A 22320-nucleotide genomic window follows, 5' to 3' on the forward strand; every position below is an offset into this window, starting at 1 on the left:
GCGTGTCGGACTATCAGCCTTAGTCTTGAATTCCTCTCATTGAGGTGGCTTGATGTTCAATAAAGCTCGTCAGGTCAGGAACCTTGTTCAGAGATACAGGTGATCTTACTACGAGGACTTGAAGTGCAGTTCAGATGTGAAATGGGCTCCTGAACAGGTGCACAGCCCACAAGGATGTTGACAAAGTGCTTAATGAAGGATTGCAGCTAAGCATGAGCAAATTGAAGCTGTTCGGGTCTTTGGAATTGTCAACTCTGGAAAAAAAGGACAAATCATAGAGTCACTTGGCATTATGTTGATGGCACACTGGGCCCAGGACACATACCCCTTTCTGGGCATAGGCTCGTGGAGAAGCTAGCGGGCTAGCTAGTGAGCAATAGGACCGATAGCGTCGGACATAGATTAAGTGCTCTGTTACTTGCTCAACGTCACCTCCAGTTGCATTTAGTCAGGCTGGCCTGTAAATGGATTGGGACACAGCCCAAGAATGCTGTCCAAAGTGCTTCAGGGCTTTCATTGGCTATATCCAGTCCCCACAATTACACCATGGGTAGTCTTTTTTTTGTGCAGCACTGCATTCTGGGATTTTTTTTTCATTTGCATGCCATAATACATTTTAATCATGCCGATCGCACCATAAAATGTTCAGTGCAGAATCCCGCTGTAGGATGTTACGGGCTTGTTCTTATGGTCAGAGCGCTAATTTTTCATGTCCCATATACGTCGTCTCATCTACGAGGTCACCGCGGCCCAGCCCGTACATTTAGGCAGCCATTTCACAGTGCAGCTGATAGTATAGTATCGGCTCCCGGGTCTGATGTGACCGTGATCCGTAATGCCCTGTTCTGCAATGCCAGGGGGCACAACCCCCTCTCCACTGCCCCCCCCCCCCTCCCATGTCACTCAGCTCTGAAAGAGTTCACATGGCATCCTACTTCTGTTAATCATCACTGCTCCCAGTTAGATTCCCTATATTACATCTAATAAATGTCCCCTCCTTTTTCTACCACCCATCCCATGTGCCATCCTGTTTCCATCCAATTAAAAGCCTATACATATCACTGTGACGACCCCTGTTTACCACCCGGTAAAGTCCTTCTGCGTGCTGTGCGCTGTGTTTGCGCTTCGCCACAGTCGTGTTGCATGCGTGTGCTCGCACGTCTCTCTGTGTGCGTATGGGGCGTCCTCACATGGAATTTTTCATAATTCTGATTTTATATCGTTTGCATATCTGTGCTTGAGATTTTACCCAGAAGCCTAAGCGTAACCCCCCCCCCCCTCCCAGACACATAATCTTGAAGTTATGCAGAACCACTGTGGCATCTATCATCCTTCCAGCTGCTTATCCAACGCAGGATTTCCCAGGGGGCCTGGAGTCCATCCCAGACACCAAAGTGCCTAAGGCAGGGGGGCACCCCCGATGCCATGCCAGTCCATCAAAGGGCACACATTCACCCGCGCCATTCACAGGCGCCAATTTACAAAACTGCATGTGTTTGGACTGCGGGAGGAAACATGCTGTGTTAGGTGTAATTAAAGTGGTTTGTTAGCTATATACACACAGCGTGTTTTCAAAGTCATTATGATTATACACACCCAAAAGGCTTCTTTTACGCCATTTCCGTACCACCCTCCTTTAAGGCAGCCATTCTGGATAGATCGGAACAGCTGAGTGTGACACTCGTGGTGCGTGAAAGCATATACCAGCGCAGACAGACTGATGTAGACCACCGCGTATACTGCTATAGGTCTGCAATGCTTTAGCCCTGTTAGCTGAGCTCATGGGAGTTTTGCTTATACAACAATGTTCTGAGGGCAGAAGTAAAAATGATTGGTTCAGAGAGATAACCAATCAGATTAGAGGAGGTGCGACCAATTAATCAGAAGTCCCGCATTCTCTAGATGCTTGGACCCATCTCCTCTACAGTCTGATAGGTCACCTCTCTGAACCAATCATTTTTAGTTCTGCCCTCAGAACATTTTTGTGCAAGCAAAACTCCCACAAGCGTTAGCTGAGTACAGGGCAGTCAGACAGCCCTTTAGAACATGACATCTGAAGGCAACGTCAGCCTCATTTATTCTTGTGACAACTGCCCCATTCTTCCTTGTGAGACTATTGTGCTATTTAACCTGTTTGGGTCGTGGCACAAATTAGCCATAATTGCAGTAAAGCTAATATCAATAAGACTAATGAGGAATGGGTATCTCTTCACCTGGGTGGCAAGCCATGCACCTTCTGAATGCTAACATGCTAAAACCTATCGGCCTTGCGTGTGTTTGACTGGACGTTACAGCAGCGTGACAGGGAAACTTGAGCCGCTGTCTTTTCATTAAACCTGCCAACCTTGGGTTTAAATGAGCTGAAATTGCAGATGACTTTATATTTCGTTACGGGCACAGTGAATTTTAAGCACGGATATTCCTGTTGACACCATGACAAGGAGTATAGCGAAGAATCATGGGAAAGAAACATCAGGAGCTAAAGGTGGCTACCTGGTTTGTGGCTTGAAAGGTTAAACATTTAAGTTGATAAAAGGACTGAGGAAATATCTGCGGGGGGGGGCAACTTTGGTCAGCTGGCCGGAGTGATATTTTTAATTCGAGACAAGTCTGCACACACGTGCGCACATTTACATACGTGTAAGAGATTTATTACGTTAATAGTCTGTAGTGTTTGCAAACTACTCCAACGCTTTTGATGTCGCTAATTTTAAGTTTATAATGGTATAATATAGATTTGCTGTAAGATGTCTTATGTGAGAGTCTGAAAGGGTCAGTGTCACACCGGATGAGAGACAGTTGGTAACCTTGTAACGATTTATAAGAAGACGAAACTGAGACCATCACAGTTAAAGTTAAACATCACAGACAACATTTGACTAGGGGGGTCAACACAGAAAGAATAATTTATCTATAATTTTTCTGTAGAATCTAACATGGACAATGGACTGGATAAATCATGACAGTCATGGAAATATAGTGTAATTCAATTTGTAACCAATGCTTGTCAATTTACAAGCAAGTTAAAAAAAAAGTAGCAAAGGCAACACATTTTTTTCCTGACATGTTGATTGTTTAACAAAACAGCAATGATTAGTATAAAGAGTCCAGTCATTCTGCCATTTCAATTCATTATGCTAATCAAATAATGCTGCCGGCACATTTGCCCCTATTTTTACAGAGCAAATTAATTTCTGAGCATTACACAGAGTGAACCAAAAAAAAGTAAAGAGAATTGTGGCACTGACTGAATATGTTTATACAAAAAGGAAGGCAGTAGGCCTAGCTGGTTTTATTATTATTATTATTATTATTATTATTATTATTCATTAATTAATTCATTTATTCATTCATGCATCCACTTTGCAAACCCATCCTGCTCTATGCAGGGTCATTCCTTATTCCAGAAGCTATTATTATTATTAATAACTAAAACAAGTCAATAATAAAAATACACAGAACGCAGCAGTTATTTGGAGCTAAACCTGCAGATGACCTGCTTCTACGACCCACCCGGAAGGAAATTCTCTAACTTTATATTCACGCGGTGCTGTCCAGCAACCTCACATCTTTGTTTGTCTGACAGCCACGTCCCGGGGATTAAGAATCAGAAATCAATGTCTCGCCCCACAAAGAGGAAGCGTACGAGTGACCTGTGAGATAAGACAGAGATACGCGGCAGCCAAGATGTTCTCGGTTTTATAAAGAGCGCACACAAATCGATCTCCGTTCTCTGGGGAGCGTAGCAAATCACGGGCGCCGTCCCGGCCCTCGCGGAGAGCGGCCGCGTTGATGTCGCCTCTCAGAAGTTTTATCTGTCCTCTTTGCTTGTGCCCATGAATTTATATACTTTACACTCAGAGGGAGTAAAATCAATGGCTTATTTTTTGGTTGCTGTAGACTAATAAGCTTCCTCTCATCTAATGTATAGCTTAAGGCTGCAGGCAGGGCTGTCCTGGGGCGACAATCAGTAATGGGAAGTCATAAACAGCGGAATTTCCCAGAATAAATCCTTAAATGCGAAACGCATTTAACAAGGCAGCGTGTCATCCAGAGAAGATTGTTTGTGTGGGGAGACTGGCGGGGGGCGGGCGGGGCTGGCTGATCCATCCTCCGAGGAGAGCAACAGGTACGGCCATGCGTATGTCCCTCCTTGACATTTGGACAAAGGGCACCGTTTGTAAATTAATTGCCGCAGAGTCGCTCCCGGAGCGGCGGGGCTGAGTGTGCTGCTGTTTTGCCGAAATGCGACCGCTCTCTCACCGGGCTGTGCCGGGCTCGGCGTCTTACTCCCACCGTGCACGCTCTCAGGAGAGCGACTCTCTTGTTAACTCGTTAAACGGCCGGACGAGCAGATTGGCAGCGTGGCACCTTTCAGAAACCGCATGAATGCCAAGAAGATTCCCCTCACGACTGTGTTGCCATGGTGACAGCAACCACCACCCGCCCGCCTTGTCTTTTCCCACCTCCCTGAGTGACCTGAAACCCCATGCAGCTCCACACCATTCCCTCCTTCGCCTCCCGGCTTCGGGACGCTCCCCCCACTTGGACGGACAGAGTCCGCCGTCAACACATTTGATTTTCCACAAGAGGGGGATTATCAGAGATCAAAGAGCATGAAATGTTTAGGGATCTGAAACTATTTGGAAGCAGGTTAAAGTGTTAATCAAACAAATGCCATGGAATTCATCAGCATTTCATTAGCATTCGTGTCCGACAGCAATTCCCCGGTCCCACCTAGAGCTTGGATATGGGGCATCTCGACGTGCCGACCAAGCTTCCGCCATGGGGCCCTGTTCCCATGGCCACCGACGCATTGTGTTTATCAGCGATATCGGTTTCATTCATTCGGTAAGGTTAACGAGGATGTTAGCTTGTTACCTTGCAGAATTGACTGGAAACGTGGCCTTTCCGAGTGGTTCTGGGAGCAATGACTAGCTAATCACTGTGGAAGTGGGGGGGGGGGGGGTAGAGGTTAGAGGATAGAGGATTAGGGGGTAGAGGATTTCTTTGCCTGTGTGAAATCAGATATGAATACAGTTCACTGGCAGAGGGTACAAAAGGGCTGAAGTAGTTAACGTGGGCGGACACATCATTACATTTACCCAACACTGCTGGCACCAGTGAATCACTTCTCTGAGTCATTCACATTCCAGGCAGACCATTGGACAATTCATCACTCTGTAAAGGTGATTGGGCCTTAATTGTCTATGTGGGAGCCCGGTGATAGGCTGGCTTCCCATCCATACTGTGCAGCACCATTTGGATTACATTTTATTTATTTAACAGACAACTGAGAAAGCCAGTCCTTGAAACAACTGGACATTAAGGGCCTTGCTGAAGTGACACCATTCTGCCAAGACTGGGATTTGAACCCACAACCTTCCGGTTGCGTCCATGGTGTCTGAACCCACTAAGCCTCACACTGCCCTGTGCCTTCTGCAATCGGCTGGTGGGCATAAAGTTATGGAAAATGCATATGTATATATGTCCATAGTGTGAATATTTAAGAATTTTAGCCTTTTTTTGTCTTTTTTTGTGTGCCGTTAATGCAGCCTGTGTTGCTACCTCTTATTAGGAGCTTATAAAACGCAGTGCATGCGGCCTGGTCATCAAGGAGGGCCGTTTTCGTGATGTGATGCTGATACTCACCCACAGCCCTTCATACGCTTCCTGTGCTGTTCCTGCTGTGTTTTGCATGCAATGGAGGCTGTGTGTGTGTGTGTTTGTGTGTGTAGGTGTACGCACGTGCGTGTGCGTCTCTGCCGCTCCTCTGCTCATGTGTCTCTCATCCTAACAGGACCACACCCACCTGGTATAAGAAAAGCAATAAAGGAGATCCAAAGTCCCAGAGGCAAGACAATCCATGACGCGTTTTAGCTCTTGCAGTGATTGTGTTGTTTCCTTGCCTACCAGTGTTCTAGAACATTCACATTGTATAATCGATTAACATGGAAATATAACATTCTCCCTATATTTGAAGACTGACACCAGTTAGGACTATGAAACTCTAAACAGACTAAAATAGCATTTTCAGTCACAAATAATGTAAAATGTATGTATGTTTTTTGCATTTCATGAACTGCAGTGATCTAATGATTAAACTTCAGAGAGATAACATCTGTGTGTGTAATTTTTCTTTTTGCAAGTCGAAAGTGTTTGAGGAACATGCATCTGGGAGAATCCACTGCCCGCTGGCTTTAACACACCTGTCGTACTCTGACGTGTGTCGATACAGTAAGAGAGCCACACAATTCTCACACCTTGACATTTCTGGGAAGGGCGCCGTTTGTTAAGCAGTCGCTGCTGATTGATTTAAAGCGCCATTCTCAGCAGCCAGACCTTGGTGGTTTGCATCCGGTCCACATGGTTCGGTCTTGTTGCGGTATTCGCGTGCTATGTTGTGACTCGCTGCTGTGTGTTCAGTCTGTCCTCCGCCCCTGCATGCCTGCATCCCCTGCTCACGTCTCAGCCTGCAAATAAAATAAAATGCCTCCCTGTCTGTGACATTTGCCCGCTGAACGCTACAGACAGGCGGGTGGTAAACACTGCATCAGGAAGGATCCGATATCACACATGATTACACACCAGAGGTCAGAACTTGCTGCTATTTACCCGAGGAAGTCTCACTCTCACTGTCACTCCGAGTCATTGGCATCATTGTTCCATAAGTCACACATCACTTCCATTTCATCTGTTTATTATTTTTTTTGGCTGGGGGGGTGTTAATCAAGCAAACATACACATTTGCATTCTCGCACCATAGGGCGCAACGCCTTATGAATTTTAAAGGAATATTTTAAATATGTATGACTCAACCGGAAAAATTAGCTGTGATTTACTTTCAAATGTGCCCGGTTGTTATTGTCACTAAAATATTTTGAATCGATGAACAGCACTGTGTCAACAAGAAATTAATTGAAGTTGTGTCATTCTCTTTTAAAGTGACTGTATCGACTATGAAATGTATGCCAGAGGTGCTTAATGATCGCTAGTGTTATTTATCTGTGCTGTGGGCAGCCAGTTGACCGTGATTAAAGCTGTCCTTTGGGGCTCCTCTCTTCCAGTCCTGAGGGGCTGCAGTATGAGTAGGTTCTTGATCCAGATTAAACAAAACGCGTTTACACTGCACTTTGAATCTGAATCTGAATCTGAAATTGTGATGCACCACATTCCAGCACTGTTGCATTATTGCAGAACATCGCCATTGATACAGCTTTGGACAGATTCACACTTGATAGACAGAACTTTCCCTGGTCCATTAATGTTTGTTGCATTTTTTTTTAAAAAATTTGCCCACCACCACCCCCTCTCTTCGGAGAACAACTTTATGTTTAATTACAACATACAAACAAACAAAAAAAAAGAATAAATGTTTACATTCACTTTTTTATCACACGTAGATGGGGGGGGGGGGGGGCTCATTTATAACATACAAAAACCTGAAATACAACATAAAACAAATAACAAGCAATAAGGAGGCAAAATAGTGCCACAAGATCCGACAATGATGACAAAGCAAAAAGACAGACAGACAAGAGACAATACGAGACAATACGAGACAATACGAGACAATGCGAGACAATACGAGACAATGCGAGACAATACGAAGTGACTGGGACATGGCAGATAAGCAGTTAATGTTGGAGATGCTGAAATTGATCAGATGTGTATGTGCGGGGTTTGTACTAAAAGTTTATAAAAGTAAGTGTGTGTATGTGTACGGAGAAGGAGGGGGGAAAGGGGTTAACTCTGGAGATATACACGGTTTTTTTTTTTCCTCTCCTTTGCTCTGAGGCTATATTTTAGTAAAGTTATTGTGATGGAATATTAAGAAATGTTATAAAAGGGTTCCAGGTGTCCTTAAAGGCTGACACATGCACAAATGTCTGTTGCATTTTAACCACAGTCATCAGCTAGATGTTGTGGTCAGAGGTGGAAAGTTCAGGTTCAGAAAGTAAAAATCCAGGTCAAGGTTTTGTTTCAGACAGCCAGTTGAGAACTCTGTTACTCTTTATACTCAACTAGTTGGTTGAAACAAAACCTTGGCATGGATTTGTACTTTCTGGACCTGAACTCCCACCTTGGGCTGAAGCCGCCTTTACCTGGAGATAAACATGTAAGCATAAAGGAGAGTGAACGTGTCCCACTCGCTTCCTTCAGACCTACCAGCAGATCTGCCTCTGACCTTCACTGTAGCCCCGGCTTGTGTGTCTCAGACTGAAATTCAGTGAAAGCTTCTGCCTGTACTCCAGGGAGTCCTGTTTAAAGCTGTGAATGTCAAAAGGTGGTCTGAAAATCTGACATTGAATCTAGATTTTTCTCGAGCTCTCTGTCTCTGGAGATTTTATTATTTTTTTTCTTCTTTTTTTTTTTATATATGCCGCAGTTTCCACTCCAAATTGTATTTTAATGTTCTGCAGTAGTATTATGCATTAACACATTTAATGTGGGGTTTTGAGTTTTGTTTGCATTTGACCAGTTAAGCCGTTTTGGTGGTCTACCGATTGGACTGGAATAGCCCAACAATGGCTCATGGGAGTTTTACTTACACAAAAATGTTCTGAGGGCAGGAAGAAAAATGATTGATTCAGAAGGATAACCAATCAGATTGTAGAGGGGGTTGCTCCAAGCAATTAGAGGAGGCAGGATCAATCAATCAGATGTCTCGGTTCCACCTCCTCTATGTGCTTGGACCCACCTCCCTTACAATATGATTGGTTATCTTTTTGAACCAATATTTTTTTTGCCCTCAGAACATTTTTGTGCAAGTAAAACTCCCATGAGCCATTGTTGAGCTATTCTAGTCCAATCGGGAAGGGCATTAGACCACCAAAAGGGCTTAATTGGTCAAATGCAAACAGCAGCCAGCAATGGGGCCTTTGACCAATGAAAAGCCGACTCTGACTGTGGTGCCCCTCTTCCACCACGCCCCCAGGAAACATTCACCACATGGGCTCTGATCCCATGAAATCCGTCGGCAAGGCGGTGGAGGAATCCACCAGCTGGGCCAACGGCGTCCTGGCCTTCATCACTGACCTCCTGTCTCCCGATGAAGATGAAGGTATTTCTCACACTGCACCTGTTTTCCTTTGAAATATGTGAAGGTAACATACAGCTGGGATTGTGCAGCAAGGATATTATAATACCTCTGAGGCATCAGATATTAGTTTAATTAACTTTATTTGATCTGATTGCAAATGTGTGCTAGTCTCATAGTACCAAAAAACAGGTTAATTAAATTTAAATTAAGCTACACGATCTGACCTCCACCCTACTGCGGGAATCGTCAATGGGTCCTTCAACATAAAAGTTTCTCCAAGCTTGGGAAATTAAATCTGCTCCCACAACCCCCCCCCACCCCCACCCAGGACGTTTTTTTAATCACCAGAGTGAAGGCGCTGATGCTGCGCCTGGTATTTGGTCGATATATTGAGAACATCAAGGCCAACAAAGGAGTTTAATTCTCTCATCAACCACAACATTCACAATTCAGGTTAAGTACCATGTTTTTAAAGGAACCAGAGGAGCTTCTTCTGGCCTTTCTGGTGTTCCAGTACCCTAAAACCTCATGATTACCACGACCGCCGTATCTGTTATCCCATAAACACGAATGCATTAATGCTCGAAAAAACCTACATTTTGGGAAAGACTGAAAGTGGAAAGTAGGACACTATGTCCGTCCAGTCAGGCGATGAGAAGGTGCGAAGCGGAGGAGCCGCGATCTGCCGCAGCCCCCATGCCGCAAAGCCCTGTGACCCTTCTGTGAGTCTCTGAACATGAAATCCTCACCACAATAAAGCGCCAAGCCAAGGAGCAGCATTCTGCTAGGGGCGCAAGCACTGGCGTCATGCAGGCAGAGATCTGTGCATCTCTCTGAGCAAACGTAACATGTCCGAATGTTAGTCCTGGGGAGTCTGAAGCCTGGGGAGACAAATTATAATTTATTTGAATCTCCCTGTACTTGACAGAAAGATCAGGAAATTTGTGAAGTATAGGATAAACTCTATATCCAGCAATGTGTATGCTCCTGAAACTGAAAGCAGAGTGTTGTTCTAACATCACAGTGGTTGTGGGTTCAAATCCCAGGGTTTATGCGTAAATCGTAACCCTTCACCGTGAGTTGCTTTGGGTATCAGCATCACAAGACTGAAAAACCCTTCTTCAATATGTTTTCCAAACACTTGTTATATATCTTGTCAATGCAACTTCATGTGAAAGAAATGAAGGCGTTTGGTAACACAGAGCGAGACGTGCCTGGTTTTCACTCGTGGCAGAGAGAGAAGTTGCCCTCACACTCAACACGGAAGGATTAACTCAGCATTATAAACCCTTTATACATACAAGTCTGTTTGAAACTCAGTGGTGTTGAACACAAATAAGTTCTGAATATAGTTTACATATAAATTATGAGATTAAGCAATGTTAGATACTTTAGAGAAATGACAAGGTTCTTAAGAACTTAGAAGAGATTTAATTGTATTAGTTGACAGTAATATCAAACTGTAAAAATGATGTTTATTGGCAAATCTGGGGTGAATTTCTGTTATTTGAGATTTTTTCCCATTCAGGGATATATACTTAAAATTTATCAGTAAAGAAGTATTTATTATTTTTATATAATTTATCAAAAAAAAATATATTCAGAGTTCTTGGCAGGATGAGCCATGGACTCCGTGCTTAGGATGATAGCAGAGGCCCCTGTGTGACAGGGGCCATAAAAACATTTGGAAGATCGTTGGATTGGTGTAGGTTGGGACCCCAATATGAAATGCGTGCATTGGGCCCAAAGACTCCAGAGGTGCCCTAAGTTGGGATGAACCCTGCCTGAGCGTGTAAATCCAGCCTGCCCATGACTCAGCAGGCGTGGCCAGACTGGGGGGTCCGCCTGAATGGGGGCGACGCTGTCTGCGGCTTCGAAGGGGGTCCTGCTCCCCATGGGGCCCGTCTCACGCTCCCTGCCGGCAGCACAGCTCCCCGTGTTCACAACGGGCTCTGCGACGAAACACGTAAATCAAAAGATAAACAAATAAATAAACCACCGGATTCATAAATAAACAGATTAATTACTAAGCCCTGGCCAGCGGATAAGCTTATTCACTTTATTTATAGTTGTAATTTATTTACACGTAGGGGTAATGCTATCCCTGCAGCTAATCTCCTTGAGAGGTACACCATCCCCACTCCAGCGGGGGGGCCGTCGCTAATGTCTCAGACATCAATCAGCCCATGGCTTCTGATTGCGATCTTTTTTTAAAAAAAAAAAAGAGACTTGGGGGGGGATTATATTTGAGTATTTGCTGGGGGAGCGCTCAATTTACGGATAAATCTGAGGGGTTATTTTTAAGTCTCACTTGAATAGAGTTGGGGCGGAGGGAGTACTGTATGAAGCAGAGGTATGCGTGAGCCTGGAACTGGGCGCTGGGTTTTCTTTTGAACTGCGCCGAGCATCTTTTGAATTCTCATTCAGCAGTTTGAGTTCGTCCTGAATTCGTGTGACAGCTCCATGCTATGATCTTTGCACGGGACCCTCTGCTAAGTAAACATCCTGCTGCGTTTCATCGCAAGGGTGCTATTATTAGGGAAATGCGCGCATGCGACTCGCAGACGTGGCGATTGCAGCCACTGCCCACCAGGCTTTCAAGAGGGGAAGATAAGCTGTCTTTATTCCGGGGAAAGTTTTTCCAACCCCCCCCCCCAGCACCCCCCAACTCTATGACCCACATTTATAATTCATTCTGCCTTCATCAATGTTTCATAAAATCTATTCTGCAGGTTCCATTCACATACTGACATGTTTTTCCCTGCGATTTAGGTGACCTGGCGCATGCAGTGAAGAAAAAAGGTTGGTGTTTGTCTTTTAACGTGATAAGTGCTGTATCATTCATTCCAAACTTTTTCTTTTTTATCCGAAGTATAATAAAAGAGGAAGATGCCGACATCCTGTGCAGCGGTTTATTATAGCGTGACTCATGGCACTTTTAAAAGATGGCCACCATCTCGCATGTGCTTCATTAGAACGGCACCCAATACCGTTACCACTTCATTAGAGGTCCTGATTGTATCAAGTGACAAAGTGCACCGCCGTCTAATAAAGTCACAGTGAATGAGGCCTTCAATGTTTCCTCGAACAAAGGCTGAAGCTGCTGCAAGGTCAGGAGTTGGGGAGGAGAAGCAGTGAGGTGCCACAAAAAAAGATGTTTACTGCGGCTTGGCGATCCTCCGTTCCCTGTCAGTCCGCTGTGAAGTGATGCATTCTGGGGCATAAGCGGTCCTGAGCAGAGCTGCTCTGCTCTCCGTGCTCGCTGAATATGCATGAATCTGCTGCTACCTGACAGGCCCATAGTTACTCGTAGGTATAACTTGTGTCAAAATCAGCCGAGATCAGAGCCTCTCGGTCCATAGTCATATTCTGAAGCATCTTTAAAGATCTTCAGATCCTTTTAATCTCGAATTTAAGAGATTACTTTTATGTCGTGTGTGTGGTTAGCATAAGAAATTCTACTTCCACATACCAAAAAGCAGAATGTTTACATGTCTTCTACTGATAAAATTTTGCCTTATGAAGTTGCCCCATAAACTTTATAATTCATCAGAGTTTGCTACTGATTTAATTGCGGGTGAGGTGAAATGCTGATCAGCTTCAATTAAACATTTAAAATCAGGAGTCAGATAAAAAAACCTCTGCAGACTTTGGGGGATCAAAAGTTTATTTCAGAAGTCGCTGTCATCCAGAAGAACTTTAATAACTCCCAGTTTTACCTTTTACCTTATCCATTCATCCATCCATCCATCTATCTATCCTTCTTCCGCTGCTCTGGCTCCGGGTTGCGGGGGCAGCAGTCTTGGCAGAGAACATTAATATCTTAGCTTATTAAATCTGCAGCCATGTTTTCCAAAGCACATTTGACCGAGCAGCTGGTTGGGTATTTACTGTGTCTAAGTAGCACTTATATCCCTCTGACTGGTGCAGATGATAGACACACTGAGCGGTGATGCGTGGAGGTGCATTTCAGGGACTGCCGCTTAGACCCGTGGTCATAAAGTATCTGACTTTCAGATCTTGCGCTCGTTTTTTGACAATTATCAGAGCTTTAATTTTTACGTTTCAGTATAAGTGTAATTAATACGTTAGACGGAAAGAGCTGACGTTCTGAGCCGACAGGGGAAGGAAGAATATTGTGCCTGAGACAGCAGCAGTTTAACTCCCTGTACCTTGCTGGTGCATTAATTAGATAGAGCTGACATCTCAAACAGAGATCAAAAATTTTGTGAGCACCCATACTCTATAAACCTGGCCTGCCTCTGCTTTAATCCCAGCTATAGTTCAATGCCAGCAAAATAATGAAAATCCTTGGTCCAGAATATGCCTCGCTCTAGATTGTTTCCATTTTCCATTCCCAAATCGCAAACCCATTAAACCTTGCGATACAATCACTCCACCTTCATAAGCTTTACTTATTAACGTTCCACGGGGACTCAGTCCACATCAAGAAATTTGAAATGAAATTCGTAATTTGACTTCTTGTTTAATAAACCGTTTGTCTGTCAATTTTAGGGGAATTTCTTCCATCCAAGAAGAAAGGTTTGTGACTGCCTGTTTGTGAATGGCTGTCGCAGCTGAATGTATGTAAAATGTGGAATGTGAACAGCATGTACCCAGATTAACCAGTTAACCTGCATTATGGTTTTCTGATCATTAGGTATCGGAGGTCTCAGGTGGTTGGATGTCCAATCAGTTTCTAGACAGCTTAATCACTGGAGCCAAGCTAATCTGTGTACATTAATATATCATTCACCAAAAAGCGTGGAACAGTGTTCATGTTGTCGGAAAAAACAAGTTTCCATATTAAGATCAGAGCTGGTCAAAAACAGTCTTAAAGTACAATCTAGCTGCTGCATAGTCCCAACAAGATTGAAATATCAGAAATTGAAATAAAATTTTAATGTATTTGGAAATAAAGCACCATGATTTCTTTTCATCTAACTATGTGATTTATGTATACAATAATGTGAAAATATACATGTAGGTGGAAAATGGCATGTCCAGTGCTGACAGTTTAAGACATCTAAGGTTTCAGTTCTGCAGCTGCAAAACTGATGGCCAATAAAGAAGAAGATGAGTCTTTAAGGGAGAAATGCATGAACGCCGTGAAATCACTGGCTATTGAGAACGAAGGTGAAGATGATTTTTATGATGATTATTATAATGACAGCAATGGCAGCGTTGACTACGGTTATGATTATTATAAGGATGATAAAGACAAAGTCGTAAGTGAAATGAATGAGAGCGATGACTATGTGGAGGAAGAAGATGAAGATATCACCAAGGTTAGAAATGGCAACGATGACCATGAGAATTATTATACTCATTACTGTTATCATAAGGAAGAGGGTGATGAGAACATAAAGCAAGCAACTGAAAGGGTTAATGTAAGTGAGACAGAGGTGGATGGGGACCCTGATGATTAAGATAAAGTGGATGATGAAGATTATGGTGATTAATGTTACTAAAGATGCTGAATATAAAACATTAAGAGCGGTGATGATGGAGATTAGGATGACGATGATGATGATGATGATGATGGGGAAGTTGGTGCAGATGAAGATTCAAAAGTTCATGTAGATGACCACAATGGAATGGATGACAAAGATGAATATAAAGATGATGTTTAAGAGGATAAAACTGTTGTCAGATTTGATAATGATGATCACTTGATTGTAAGCAAAGTTCTTGATAATAGTGATGAAGATTATGATGATGATGAGGATGATGGCATTGTTGTTAATGATAATGAAGATGCAAATACTGAAATAAAAGGAAAATGAGAAGATGATTTCAGTGTAGGGCTAGGGTGACCACCTAATCCATGTCAGGAGGGACACTATGAGCTACAACAGGATTTGTAAACTACCATTTCATACATTTCAATTAAAAGGACCAGGATTTCACTTAAGCACTGGGTTCTTGCCGTATGCTGATTGGTCAGTCTCCTATAATCATGCATATGTGTCAGTAATGTTAATGCGAAACAGCTGGATGAGTCTTTCAATCTAGGAACTAACCAAACATTTTAGCAGAGCACAGAACCCTTTCAGCTTTAAAGTAGTTCGTAAAACCTGAAGTAGCTCATAGTGTCCCTCCTGACATGGATTAGGTGGTCACCCTATGTAGGGCACACTGAGAACAATCGAAAATACATCAAAGAAGTTGAGGATGGTGATGAGGTCAGCGACCTTTATGATGGCGATGATGTAAATGGTGACTGTGACAAATCGTTCTGAGGAATAATATGAACTCAAAAGAACCATTGATGAAAACAAAACATTCAGACTGTGAAGGAGAAGATGGGAACATTAATGATGAGAATGATGATTGTCAACGGAAGAAGCTGATGAAGACTGAAGTAATGATAACGTCAAGAAAGATCTAAAATCAATGGCTGTGATGAGAACCGTCAAGATGTTGATGGTCTAGTAGGTAGTGATGATCACAGTAGTAAGGCAAGAAGAATGAAAAAAAAGATGGATATGATGGTGAAGACAGACGTGGCTCTGATGGTGTAGAGGGTCATGAACAAAGAGGGGACAGTGAGCAGAAGGATGGTGATGATGAGGAAGAGCAGGAAAGCAGCATCGTATGAGTCACGATGGCAAAGAAAATGCAGGAATGAGCCTGATTCTATCAACCATTCTGGTGACTCTGAAAATAACAATGATTATACTCCTGGTGACTTAAAAGTGCAGGACAAAAGTAAATATGCCTGTGAAAATCTCAGAGACATAGAGAGCATCAAATGAAATGCAGAAGCTACCACTGTCACCAAGACTAAAGAAGTCTGAGGTAAAATCAAAGATGGACCATGGGTCCGAGCTGTTGGGATGCCAGTTAACATACAGAGATGGACCATGGGTCCGAGCTATTGGGATGCCAGTTAACATAAAGAGATGGACCATGGGTCCGAGCTATTGGGATGCCAGTTAGCATAAAGAGATGGACCATGGGTCCGAGCTATTGGGATGCCAGTTAACATACAGAGATGGACCATGGGTCCGAGCTATTGGGATGCCAGTTAACATACAGAGATGGACCATGGGTCCGAGCTATTGGGATGCCAGTTAACATACAGAGATGGACCATGGGTCCGAGCTATTGGGATGCCAGTTAACATACAGAGATGGACCATGGGTCCGAGCTATTGGGATGCCAGTTAACATACAGAGATGGACCATGGGTCCGAGCTATTGGGATGCCAGTTAACATACAGAGATGGACAAAGCTGCTTTGATGCTTATTTATAAAGCTGATATTTAACCTTGATAGTGACAGATGTGACAGTGCTACCCTGGATAGAAGACAATTCTGTGCCATCTAATAAGTTTAAGGAATGTTCTGCACAGAACACACTGTAAGGCTGGATCTAACTTTTGTACAAGATCCATATATTTGATGGTGATAAACGACTAATAAACATTACTTGAAAGAAAAGCTTATATAAATCACTTAAAAAAAGAATTTGCCGATTTGCGTCTACAAATGCCATCACTCTGAAAAGTACTGCGATTGTCTTTGGTCTTGTGGATTCGTTAAGGTTATAATTATACCACCACTTATGACATGGTGATGAATTTGGGATCTGACATGGGTTACAGATTTTTTGATTCAGAATTCTGTTTAGCGATTGTGGCAGAAGCTCCATTTGCCGTCTGACAGCCGCCGTGTAATTGTGAGTGTGTAATTGTGAGTGTGTAATTGTCTTATAAAGACAGGGAACAGATTGCTGCTCATGTTTCATTATGCTGTCATTTGTTTCTGAAATATGGAGAAACATTAGAAAAAAAATGACACTGGCTCCAGGACACCATATTTAAAGAATTAATTTAATTTAAGTCAAAATAACAGTCTAATAATTAAAGAACTCTATAAAATACATAACTGGTGAGCAGACGATAATGACAATTATTATAAAGGAGTCAATAGCACATAAATATTTATAGGAATAATAACCAGCATCTTCATGCAGCAGCAAAAGGCATCAACTTAGTAATGTTTGTCGTTCAATAAATAATAAAAATCTTTTGGTTGCCTTGGTGACAGGGTTATGATTCCCTGTGATGCAGTAGATGTTTATTCAGCATACATTTTTAAATGTATGTAAGATCTATTGTAATTACATAATTGTGGAAGGCAGGTAAATTGTAATATGTCTGTGTGTTTTTTTTCTGCTTTGGATTAGAAATTAAGTTGCACCTCTGACCTGACTGTGATGTGGTGTGATGTGGAGTGATGTGGAGCTCAGACAGTTTAATCTGTCAGATTTGTAACTCTCCACAGAGCAGAAAATAATAGTCAGTTGATTATGTTTGGGTGCATTTCCTGCCTCTGCTTGCCAGCTTATGTTGCAGAACATGTTTTCTGGCAGATCCATATTTACTCCAGTATTAAAACGACGCTGTTGAGCTGAAATGAGCCGTTCGCCGCGGCCGGGCGTCTGAGTGGGATTAATGGTGCCCCTCGTCGCCGGTATTTTCCGCCCTTGTGCCCGGTGGCCCGGCTGCTCGGATGGAAGTTCTGCTGGCTCGTGACTCACGGGACCTTGTTCCATCTCTTTGGCCTTTCACGTATTCTCCCTGAGTCCTCCGGAGGCATAATTCTCAGGGAAATTAGGGTATCTGCATTGTCCTTTGTGATCCTCTTATCCAGGGTGACCCCTGCCTCGTGCCCTATTGTTCCTGAGGTAGGGTCCAGGCTCACCCTGATTGCACGAGCTGTACTGCAGCTTGGTTGTGTAATAAGTAATAAGTGCTGAATGTGGGGGGCGGCTGTGTTCCATCCAGGCCGTTCCCTAGCATGTACATCATTGGATGCCATTGAACAGGCCCCCGTGACATTAGCTAGGCAATTAGCTGCTGAAAGTGACAGAAAGGTTCTAACCAGGGCCAGCCTTGGGTGCTCTGAGTGCCCCCACCCCCGAGAGCAGCAGAAAACAATATTTGTCAGTTAATTTATATTAAAATCATTTCAGTAGCACAGGGTATCTGGCAGCTAACTAGCTAGTTAGCGTCTGTCGCACAAGATAAGTAGTGAAATACGAAAACTAGTGTAAATAACTGTAATGTCACAGAATGTAACTTAGTGGGATTTCTTCAGTTTTTTTTCACCCTCTTTCTTGTGCCCCGTAATAAAATGGATCCGAGGCGGTCACCTATAGCCGGGCCGGCCCTGGTCGCAATGCAAGGCAGGGTTGCTCAATGTGAATTTAAATTCTTTAAGCTCATGTATATAATTCGATGTCCACCTAAGCCCTTCATGCAGTGGACTTTGCTTACATGTGGTCAGTAGGGTCCAGACAAGTAACATACTCAAGGGTGCAGGTTCGGTTTCAACTTTAGTAGAGATCAAATCAGCCACAAAGCCCTCGCACCTCTAAACACACACAGAACTACCACAATATTGGCAGGGACATGTCCTTACATCCATACCATCCATAACGTCCATGCTGTCCATAACATTCATAACGTCCATACCATCCTTATGTCCGTATTGTCCATACCATCCTTATGTCCATATTGTCCATATCATCCTTATGTCTGTATTGTCCATACCATCCTTATGTCCATACTGTCCATCACGTCCATACCATCCTCATGTCCATACTGTCCATAATGTCCATACTGTCCATACCATCCATACCATCCTTATATCCGTATTGTCCATAACGTCCATACCATCCTTATGTCCATATTGTCCATCACGTTCATACCATCCTTATGTCCATACTGTCCATACCATCCTTATGTCCATACTGTCCATCACGTCCATACCATCCTCATGTCCATACTGTCCATAACGTCCATACCATCCTTATGTCCATAACGTCCATACCATCCTCATGTCCATACTGTCCATCACGTCCATACCATCCTCATGTCCATACTGTCCATCACGTCCATACCATCCTCATGTCCATACTGTCCATCACGTCCATACCATCCTCATGTCCATACTGTCCATAACGTCCATACTGTCCATACCGTGTAATCCTCGGACATATTGGATCGGATTTGGAGAGTTTTCCTTTAAGGCAGTGATTATGCGGTTTATTTAACATCTGGAGAGACAACACATGCCTCTATACCTTGATTTGTTTGTCTCCATGCTCTTTGATGACTGGAGAATTTCTCTCGTGCATTTGGCCTCACCAGAGACAGAGTTCAGTGAGTTTCTGGTTCCCAGATAAATCTGCAGGGTCAGCCTGCTGTGATTCCATTATGACCCATTTGATGAGTGCCGTTTGACGATACCCCTACGGGGAAATACATTTCCTAAATTAAAGATCCTTTTCAATCCCATTTCCCATTCACCTTTGACTCAAATATTGCGTTAGAGTTGGTGTTTTTTTTGTGGTCATGGTACTTTATTTTTAATGAAATGAGATGGTACCTCCGGGGCAGAAGGGTTTTGTTGCTTCTCTGGCCGTCTGCATGAGGAGCTGCGTGATCTTCCTGTGACCACATGGTTACACCTGTTCGCTCCCACAGCCCAAAGGCATGCTGTTCAGGTGGGCTGTTGTCCCTGCATTGCCCATACTGTGCGCTCGTGTGTGTGACAGTGTGCGATGACATGAAATTACATGCAAGGACCGTTCTGCCGACTGCCCTCTGCTTTCTGACAAATACATAAATGTTTATACACTGAAGTTTATATGTTCATTATAAGCCTGTGTTCAACCTATATGTCATATGTGTGTGTGTGTGTATAGTGGTTTTATGAGAAAAACCATTACTTTTTAAATTTGTTTAGAAAATATACACATATATTTAGATCATGTATTTATATATTTATATTTATATATTTATATATCACATTAGAAACAACCAGTAGTTTAGAGTAAAACATTCATTTTAAGTGGTAATAAACGTGTTTCGAGTTAAAGAGTCCATTGACAAGCAGTCATTGGAGGCTTTTTAATTAGTAAGACCTTTGCAATGGCATTAAAAACCAAACATTTGTGTTTAGCATCCCTTTGGGAGCCAAAGATTGCAATTAAAATGAATAGCAGAATGGCAAGAAGAGATCTGAATGAGTTAGCCAAGAAAATAATTGCAATAAAAAAAAAAACAGAAGATATGTGCAGGTATGTTAAACATGGCTTGTTAATAGATTTCTGTTATGAAACCCTTAAATTTGTAAAATTGTTACAGAATTAAGGATGTGCCTGAGAATTTCTGTGAGCGTGGTATATATTTGTTATCATTCCTGACCAGAGAGATTCTTCTTCTTTACTGTTGATTTGGGATAATTTTGATATTTTGTGGCTGCCACTATTTTATTTAACCTTTACTAATAGATTTTATCACTAATGCTTGTCACTGTCCAGTGGTTAATTAGTAATTAACTAACTAGCTAGTGTGACTTACCCAAAGTCACCTGAAGCAAATACTACTTACTTAAATCAACCCTATTGATTGCTAAATTTTGGTCAGGGTAAGAAATATGAAAATCATTGCTCTGTTAATAAATCAGAAACATATATTCTGTATAGATTTACATCATAGTGCATAAGTTTGCCTTTAAAATGACTGCATGATTACATTTCTGATGCAATGCGTTACATTCTTTTTTTCCTTTATGAATTACCTATTGTTTGCCGTAGATAATACCTGATAATACAGCTAATGATATCAAGCATTACCCTTCAGTGTATTCACAGTTTCTGAGTTTTATTCCTCTGAGCATATTCTTTAATCTTTGTCTCGTTCATTATTTTTGGTGTCTAAAATAATGAGTGTGTGTAGAACTTCTACAGAAATGGTCATGAATAGGCCAACACATTGATGGGTCATGGAATTTACAACAATGTCTGGTTTCTCTCCATCATCAGGGATAAATATGTCTTTTTTGAATTATTAATATCATAATTATTGTTTTTTATTGTAATGTCTAATTTTCTTAACCCCCTCCCGTACATAATACACGGGTAAAGTTTTTTTATTTATTTCTTTATTTATTTGGTGAGAATAGGGTCATTATATTCTCATGGGTCAGTAATTAAATTACTTTTTAAATATGGGAATTATGCTTCTATGGCAACATATATAGAACGCAGGACCAAATTAACTGAATGGGCAATGAGCAATCCAGCCATGTGATGCATTCTCCCATTTAGCGAATGTAACAGCTGCTGTATTCGAAAAACTTAACCTAGACTTGCGACATCATGTTCGGTTTTATGGAAATATATTCCTGGTGATGCTGACAACCTGCCTCCGCGTCACAGCGCTCCCACAAGCCAAAGAGACAAAAGAGAGGAAAGGAAAAGAAGTGAAAGTGGAGTCCCAGAGAGGTAAAGCGCTCATCTTGAAGTCTTCTCGTAAATTATGGCTCTTTTTGTTAAGATATCCCCCCTCCCGAATTTCATACTTTTGTCGACCGAGTGTGGAGCTGGGGACAGTCATATGGCATGCCGTTTCTGTAACCACGTGTCAATAAAGAGAAAAATGGGGTCAAAGACTCACTACGAAACAATAACAATACTCGTGGTACGACGCTATAACAATCCATGCATTGCTGTTGTTGTTGTCCCACATCAAAAATAGTGGTGATTTTAAGCATGAAAATGAAAAAATATTGGTAAAAAAAAACACACAGAGGACAGATTTACTAAATCATGAGACTCTCTCTGGCCTCCCTGGGACCCGAGGAATGGCAAGGAGTGTGTTTCAACTTCAGTAAGCATGCATTGGAATTTTTCATAAAGGGAACAAATTTGGATGCCTTCTGTTATTCGAAAATCAATAAAAAGTTACTGATAAGACACAAAATCATTAAAAATATTAATTTAAAATGATAAACGTTCCGCATGTTTGTTTCAATAATATCTGATTTGATATTAAAAAAAGTCTTTGTTGACCTGAAGCCTTTGCACAAACATTATATTCAAACGTTCCTGGACTCATTATGGTAGCCTCCGAGGCCTGTCGCGGTTTTCATTAAACGCCATCTTTTGTTTCAGCAGAGAGGCGGAAGTCAAAAACAATGAAGCGGGAATTAAAAGAGGAAAAGTCTGCAAGAAAGGAAAGGAAAGCCGAGAGGAGGGAGAAGCCAGTGGACAGGGCCAAGGCTGGGCCCAGGCAGGAAAGAGCGAGGAGAACTAAAGGTAGGCAGCATGCGCGAGAACACGAGGATCAATGAGGCGCCGTCAGAACAGTGCGGGCAAGAAGTGCAGAGATTAAAACAAATACCTCAGGAACCGACTGTGAAAAGAAGAAAAGCAGCCAGTTTCTCTTAAAATAGATAACGAGAAGACTCGACGTGGG

The 22320-nt window shown here is 42.5% G+C and overlaps 1 protein-coding gene across 25 annotated transcripts in view; it reads left to right on the forward strand.

Moving 5' to 3' along the window:
* The window catches only part of trdn (triadin), a 66724-nt gene that overhangs the window by 3353 nt on the left and 41051 nt on the right, over positions 1-22320 (forward strand). For 20 of the 25 annotated variants that reach the window (XR_002836340.2, XM_023797065.2, XM_023797060.2 and 17 more), the window contains exons 3-7: positions 8939-9064; positions 11816-11845; positions 13559-13585; positions 21282-21347; positions 22017-22160. Coding sequence is in view for 24 of the 25 variants with exons in the window: in XM_023797065.2 (XP_023652833.1) it covers positions 8939-9064; positions 11816-11845; positions 13559-13585; positions 21282-21347; positions 22017-22160 (393 nt within the window). In the remaining variant the exon portion in view is untranslated. The remainder of the gene's footprint in view (positions 1-8938; positions 9065-11815; positions 11846-13558; positions 13586-21281; positions 21348-22016; positions 22161-22320) is intronic. The other 5 variants (XM_023797057.2, XM_023797064.2, XM_023797066.2 and 2 more) reach the window with 5 other exon arrangements.

Source organism: Paramormyrops kingsleyae, chromosome 19 (genome assembly GCF_048594095.1).
Source record: "Paramormyrops kingsleyae isolate MSU_618 chromosome 19, PKINGS_0.4, whole genome shotgun sequence".
In the NCBI taxonomy this organism is placed as follows: Eukaryota; Metazoa; Chordata; class Actinopteri; order Osteoglossiformes; family Mormyridae; genus Paramormyrops; species Paramormyrops kingsleyae.